This window comes from Balaenoptera ricei, chromosome 1, assembly GCF_028023285.1.
Source record: "Balaenoptera ricei isolate mBalRic1 chromosome 1, mBalRic1.hap2, whole genome shotgun sequence".
NCBI lineage: Eukaryota > Metazoa > Chordata > Mammalia > Artiodactyla > Balaenopteridae > Balaenoptera > Balaenoptera ricei.
The window spans coordinates 111,637,811-111,644,672 of record NC_082639.1 but is presented as its reverse complement, the minus strand read 5'-3'; the positions used below and the strand labels follow the sequence as shown (position 1 = coordinate 111,644,672).

General features: G+C 56.4%; 1 protein-coding gene across 1 annotated transcript; it reads right to left on the bottom strand.

The window, feature by feature from the left end:
- Nucleotides 1-1,354: 1,354 nt before the first annotated feature.
- Nucleotides 1,355-4,230, bottom strand: S100A9 (S100 calcium binding protein A9). Its single transcript, XM_059901780.1, has 3 exons — nt 4,137-4,230; nt 3,593-3,753; nt 1,355-1,732 (listed from the first exon to the last, which is right to left on the bottom strand). Exons 2-3 carry the CDS (start codon nt 3,728-3,730, stop codon nt 1,454-1,456), a joined length of 417 nt encoding a protein of 138 aa, XP_059757763.1. The 5' UTR covers nt 3,731-3,753; nt 4,137-4,230; the 3' UTR covers nt 1,355-1,453.
- Nucleotides 4,231-6,862: the final 2,632 nt, after the last annotated feature.

Sequence of the window (6,862 nt, the reverse complement as noted above, 5' to 3'; positions counted from 1 at the left end):
TAGAGCAGGGCCTACACGGTCCACAGCAGGCAGGCCAGGGGCCAGGCTACAGCCAAGTGGCATGGGGGCAGCTGGAATCTGACTGCCGCTCCTGGCTTCATGCTCAGCGCTGGGGAAGGAGCTGTGAGATCTAGGCTACAGAGAAGATGGATTCAAGGCTCTCTGCAATATCTTCACCAATCACCACTGTGTGACCTTGAACTGGTCCCTTCTCGACTCTATGCCTCGCTTTCTTCACTTGTAACCTGGGGGATGGGTGCTGTTCGTCTTTTCCCAGCACCCCCAATCCTAATCCTATCAGAGTTTTCTCTCTGCTGAAAGCACAGGGCAGAGCAGATGACCCTGATTTGGGCTCTGGAGTTTGGAAGGCCCACTCCAGCCCGGTAATGACCCAGTAGGGGGACTTTATGGCGTTGCTCTAAGGCCAGGAGTCCCTTGGATGTCTCTGAAGTGAGTGGTCTGGAGGCTGCTGAGGTGAGGAGCCGCGGCAGCAGCTGCGGGGAAGCTGGGAGCCAGGCTGGCCGTGAGTTTGCAGAGGAGCCAGGGCTTCTGCTGGCCTGAGGTCTCATCTACCCACTGGGGCCTGGAGGAACCCCGGCCATCTCAGGGAGGTCAGCTTGCCCTCGAGGCTTAGGATCAGAATCCTCAGGCCTGAGAGGCTCTCTGGACCCAGTGTCCAACCTCCGCACCTCAGTGGTTAGGCTCTGTAGCTGCAGAGCCAGGGGTGGATCTTGTTTCTTCCAAAGGGCAGGCAGGTGCCCTTCTCACACTCCTGTCCACCTGGGGCCAGACCCCTGCTTCCCATCTGTGTGCTCACCTGCCCCCATATCCATGGAGGATCCTAGGTCTGCTGAGAGACACCCAATGCCCCTGTGGATTCAGAACTCCATTTGTGGGTAACACACCCCATCTGTCCTCGACTCCAGTGTTCCTCCACAGACACGTTCTGTCTAGAGGACTAAAGTTCTGGTAGGAGAGAGATGGCCGTGTGGAGAGCACTGGGTGAAGAGGGGGTAGGGGCAGGATTGGGGGGTGGCTGGAAGGTTGAGGGGAAGGGAAACTCCCCTTTTTGCTTTTTATGGTGACAAGGACCACTTTGACAGTCTGGACAGGGAGGTCCTGAGCTGGGGCAGGGTGACGGGGACCTAAGCAGGGGGGCCTAGAGTCAGAGGTGAGGAGATGGTCAGGGAGGTGAACCCAAAGGGCCCAGAAGAGACCCACATTTTTGCTGCTTCTTGTTTTGTTCTTACTGAATGCAGACATTGAGGGCCAGTTAAGTCACAGGGCTATCAAACCCCCAGACCTCCAGGAAGGTCAGGTTGGGAAGGGGGTGGGGAAAGAAGCACACAGAACATTGGCTCGGAGGAAGACTTTATTTCACCCCCGTCTCCCTGCCCTGCAGCTAAGGCAGCCCCATGGCCCTAGGTGGACAGGGGCCGGTGGCCTGACCTGATTAGTGGCTGTGGCCGTGATTGCCATGGCTGTGGCTGTGGCTGTGGTCTCCATGGCAGGGGCTTTGGGTAACCTTGCTGGGGCATGGGCCTGAACCACCCTTTTTGAAGCCTGGCCCGTGACTGTGGCCTGGACCTTCGGGCGCCGTGTTGTGCATCTCCTCGTGGGAGGCTTCCGTCAGCTTGGCCACCAGCATAAGGAACTCCTCGAAGTCCATCTGCTGGTCTACATCTGTGTCCAGGTCCTCCATGATCTTGTTTATGGCTTTGTCATCCTTGTGCTGGTGGGAGAGACAGGGCAGTCAGGGCTGGGTGTGGTCAGGGCTAAGGACGGGGAGCACAGCAAGTGACCTGATGGCAAAGGCAGAGTGACACCAGCCTCCTGGGCCTCAGTTTGAGCATCTGCTGGACACTTTCTGATTCCTGGCCACCACAATCCTCTCCATTTTACAGGAGAGGAACTGAGGTCGAGTGACTTGCCCGAGGTCACACAGTTCATAAGTACAGAGATGTCTCCTCATTTGGTCCTTATAACAATGATAGGGAGACTTGGAATCTTCCTTGAGGAAGACTTGAGGAAACAGTCATACAAACGGTAATTAGCTTGTGCAGATTGACAAGGCTTGGGAGCAGAAGGGTGGACAGGCACATTCCAGTCTGATTCAGAGCCCTGTCTTGTCCCGTTCCCTCCACTCTTATCCATGTCACGCCCTCCTCTTCTCGCCTCCCCCCTCCCTCTCCAGGTTACTACTTAGTGACACTCATTTCAGCCTGCATGGCGGGGAAGCACCTGAGGGAAACGAGATGGGGACAGAGAGCAGTGTGGTGTGATAAGTGTGCAAGGGGGGCATGAGGGGAGGTGAAGGATCCAGGCCTCACTGGGTTCCAGCCCCGCCTCCCACTGGCTGGGGCACCCCCGCTGAGTCTCCTCCTGGGACCCTGCAGGTGCCCAGCTCATCTCCCATGCCCTTCCCACTCTGCAACGCTTCAACGTGATCTGCTTTTCTGCACCTTTGCCATCACCCTGGCAGAGCCCTCGCTCCTGAGCAGCCCGTAGGTGGGGGCCCAGCTTCCCATCCTGGCCTATCTGCTCTGGATGTGGGGCGTGGTGGATGGGGTGGGATAGGGGTCTCACAAAGGAAAACATTGCCCACACAACCTCTTGACTGTATCCTCTCTTGTCTACCCTGACCAAGCGTCCTGCTTGCTGAGGTCTGCACTTTTGGGGAGCTGTCAGCAACCCCAATACCTCCGACCGCTGTGATTCTCCACCTTTCCAAGGTGGGGAGGGGCTCCAGGCAGGGCTGGCCACCTATCCCGGAACATCCTGCTCCAGGAATGGAACTGAGACTGGGACCTAGATGTCCCACCCTTCTTAGTCCAGTCCTCTGTGTCCCCAAAGTCACCAAATTTGTAAAGCAAACAAAAAGATCCTGTGGAACGAATCCTCCTTTTCTTAGAGCTGCCTAATCATTTTCAGATCAGGGAAATAAACTAACATGTTACTGAGTGCTTTGTACACACTGGTGCTGGGCTGGGTCCTTTCCCACATGCTGTTTATTTGTTTCCTACCAGAGAGCCTTTGGATTAGAAAAGCCCTCTGGGGTCTTCCACTCCAAGTCCATCTGAGGCTTACAATCTCATTGGCTTCCTGCCAAGGGTGGTCCTCACTTGCTTCCCCCCACCAAAATTCAGGTCTCAGCTCAAAGGTCACCTCCTTAGAGGGGCCCTTCATGTCCATTTAACTAGTCACCTCTCCCTGCACCCAGCCCACATAACCCACAGTGCTCTCTCTGATTTTCTTTCAGGTACTTATTGGCTGTGGATGTATCTGTGTTCTTGATTGGTCAACACGTTTGTTGCGTGTCTCTCCCGTCAGGACAGTGGGTCCCTGTGGGCCACTACACGCCCTGCCCAGGATGGGACCTGGCACACTGCACATGCTCAGTCTCTTGGCGCCACCTAACATGGACCACCTCTAGTGACAGGGTCCAAATCCTGTTGCAAACGCGGAGCCCACTGCCTCTGGAGGCTAGGTTGAAGGACCAAGAACTTTTTCCTTGACCATTGCAGATTGCACCCCTATTCTCCATCCTTAGCCCAGACTGCCCGGGTCAGGTCTGCCAGGAGTCCAGCCCTACCTTGAGAAAGTTTGGCAGCTCTTTTTCCACCAGCTGTTTGAATTCTTTGTGGTTCAGGGTGTCCGGGTGCTGCAGCCGTACAGAGTACTGGTGGAAGATATTGATGATGGTTTCTATGCTGCTTTCCATCTGCGACATTGTGTCCGTTATCTTCCTGCACTCTGTTTGAGCAAAAGAGAAGCAAGAGTTCTGGTGCTTAGAAGAAAAGACCATCAAGCTTCCTTGACACCTCCTACTGGCCGCATGCAGGAATGAAGGGGGAAACAGAATAAAAAGAAAGCAGGGGCTGCAACTGAACTGGGAGATGACCCTGTCCCACACATGGTAGGAATGGTTTACAGACTATCTAGGGAGTGCCAAAAAGGAGAGTCTTTGAGGACAGGAGGCTGCAGCAGAACATGACCTAAGAAAATGGGAAGGAGGCTTTAAAGTGAGCAGTCAATCAAGGAGGGCTTCCAGGAGGAGGTTTGAAATGAAGATGGGTGAGGGGAGTAAAGAGTCATCAGGCAGGCTCCGGTCCCGGGGAAGCTGGCAGCTCACTTACCTAAGCCCAGGAGTCACACAGAGGGGTTTGACAGAAAGATGTGGGCCCAGTATTTATAGGCCTCTGGCTGAGACACTCAGCCTTCTCGTGGGAAGATTGCGTCACAGGTAAGCAGTGTGGTAACGCTGAGCTGGGCTGTGTCACTGCCAGGAAGGGGGCTGGGCTGGGACAGGAAATGTTCACAAAGCCCTTTTTGCCTTTTTGTGAAATTCCCAGCCCTGGCCCGGAGCTGGTTTGGGAGGAAGCTTGTTGGTTAGTCCACTTCCCGTCCACCCCACAGCCCTGCCCTCCCTGAGCAAGCCAGCAAGCTGCCTCTCCTCTGGCACCCCTCTCTCCTCCTGTCCCCGCTGAGGTTGTGCCTTCCCACCTGCGATAGCCAGTGTCTGGTGGGGGGCTGAGGACCCCTGAGGTGGCCCACCCACTCTGTCTCCCCTTGTTGGGCAGCCCAACAAGGATGGCCCTGCCTGGCCCTGTGATGAGTGCTCTTAGGAGGGCGGGGGGCCTGCCCTCCATTGTTTGGGCTGATGGAGGAAGCACAGACAGCAGCCGGCATCCGTCGTCGCGCGTGGCTCCCTCCTCCACTCTGTTGCTGTAGGTAATCCGAGCAGGTGCCCGGGGCGCCTCTCCTGTGTGTGTCCACAGCGTCCTCTGCTGCCTCTACCAGGGCATGTTTCACTCTGGACCAAGGATCTCAAGACACAAGCTTGTGGGAACTAGGGACCTGGAGTAAAGTGGTGAAGCGGTGTGGGCTGGAGAACACCAACAGCACCAACAGTAGCGTGACTCGTGACAACCGACATGGGGCCTCAGGGTTGGGGACACTAGGGAGTGGTGAGGACTGTGGCAAATGAGAGCATTCCTAACTTGAAGGGGCAGCTGTTACTCAGCCTCAGGGGAAGGCGGCCACGTGGGAAAGTGGATCAGGTGTTAATGGACCTCCCGAAGGTCCAGGGAATCTGAAATTTTATGTGAAAACTCCTGCTTATAAGATTCGTCAACTAATTTTAAAGGAAAGTAAGAACATTAACAATGAAGCACGGCGTGTGCTGAAGGGCATGACCTCTGCTCTGCCCGAAGTTCTTGACTTTCAGGTCTGTCTCTTCCACTCTGCTGAGGCTCCCTGAGCCAGGGATGTGGCCTGACTCACCTCCACAGTCCCAGGATGGAGCAATATGTTGAATTAATAAATGCAGGAGTGCACGAATAAATGAAGAAACGAGTGAGTGTGAAATACACAATGGTCTGTTTGTTGTCCTGTGACTTTCTGTGGAGATGTTGACTGTGACCATATAGTGCTGATTAGGATGAAAGTGAATGGGTTGGGGGAGAAGAGGGTGAGCGGTTGGCGGGAGTGAGCAGCTGGACAGGGCTTTGAAATAGAAGGGAGTCCACACTTGGGGATCCTGTGCTGGCAGTGGGTTCCCTCATGTCAGAAGGTCATGGCGGGCCCCAAGGTCCCAGGCTAACCCAGGCCTGGGTTGAGACCAGGGCTGAACCGTGGAGGTCCCGACCCTGGCAGGCTATCCCTGGCTTGATCAATAGGTGCCCAGACCCCACCCAGCCCCCCTCAGTGCCAACCAAGGCCAGAGGTTGGAAGGAGGGGTGGTGGGAAGTGGAGTCTTCTCCTTGGGGAGACTCAGCCCTGGGCCTGGGTGGGTCAACAGGTGAGAACAGCAGGTGGAACCAGTGCAGCCCTTTGAGGGAGCTTTTCTGTGGACCCCGGGCCTCAGGGTGACTCTGCAGCTCCACTAAGGGCAACCCGTCCAGATTTGGGGGTGTTCCCTCAGAAGGGTCCGTTTAGGGTCTCAGGAGGCTGCCCCACCCACTGGGAGGTGGGAGCCCCTGCAGGTCCCTGTGGAGACACATTGTGCTATTGCACTTGTGCGAAGGGTCACGTGGAGTTTCCTCAGTGAAGATTCAAGGGCTCTGGAGACCAGAGCTGCAGACTGTGGAGCATGTTTGGGGATGAGATGAGAGTGGGTGAGGGGCTGAAGACCCTCAGCTTGTGGGAGGCTTCCTGGGTGGGTGACAGTTTGCTGCTGAGGTAGGGGTGGTGAGTGAATGGGCTCCCTGGCCACAGGGTGGGAGTAAGTTCTAGTGATGAGGACACAGTGTGTGCGGCCTCCTGGGATGTACTTTTCTACTTCTCTGCCCCCATCCTGCCCCTGCTGGTGGAAAGGAGTGGGGTGGGGGGCTGTTGGTGAGCGACCACCAACCACAGCCTTCAAACTCCTGGAGCAGATCTGTCCCCATGGGCAGGACGTTCCCAGAGGTCAGGATGTGACCCTCAGGTCCCACAGGCACAACCCCTGGGTTTGCCGGGTTTCCTGGGGACTGGGGATGAGGAAGGAGCTCAGGGAGACTTGGGCAGCCACGCCCTTTCCCAGGGAGAAAGTACCCGGGCTTCTTCACAGGGCGGATCCCCTGCTGTCAGCACCTGTCTGGTCTCATCGGGTCCCTCTCCCCTCTCGGTGCTGTGGATGGTGGACAGAGCTGCTCAGAGCCTCAGAGCTCCGCCCTCCTCCTCTTCTCCCCCTTTTGTTAGGGCTCCCGGCCTTCCTCTTCTCTCTGGAAAGCCAGGGCCCAGTCTCCATTCCTGGGGAGGGAGTGCCCTCTAGTGCCAGGGAGAGAGAAGGCCGAGGAGGCAGCAGCTGGAGAAGGAGGGCAGGGCCAGAGCCCAAGCCTGAAAGGAAGGCACTGCCAGCCAATGAGGGGTGAGCCAGCTG

What these genes read in the sequence shown, in the direction of transcription:
- S100A9 (XM_059901780.1), bottom strand. Translation starts at nt 3,730, where the DNA reads ATGTCGCAGATGGAAAGCAGCATAGAAACCATCATCAATATCTTCCAC. An exon ending in AGCTGCCAAACTTTCTCAAG is followed by an intron (nt 1,733 to 3,592) that starts GTAGGGCTGGAC and finishes CTCTCCCACCAG; the next exon opens with CACAAGGATGACAAAGCCAT.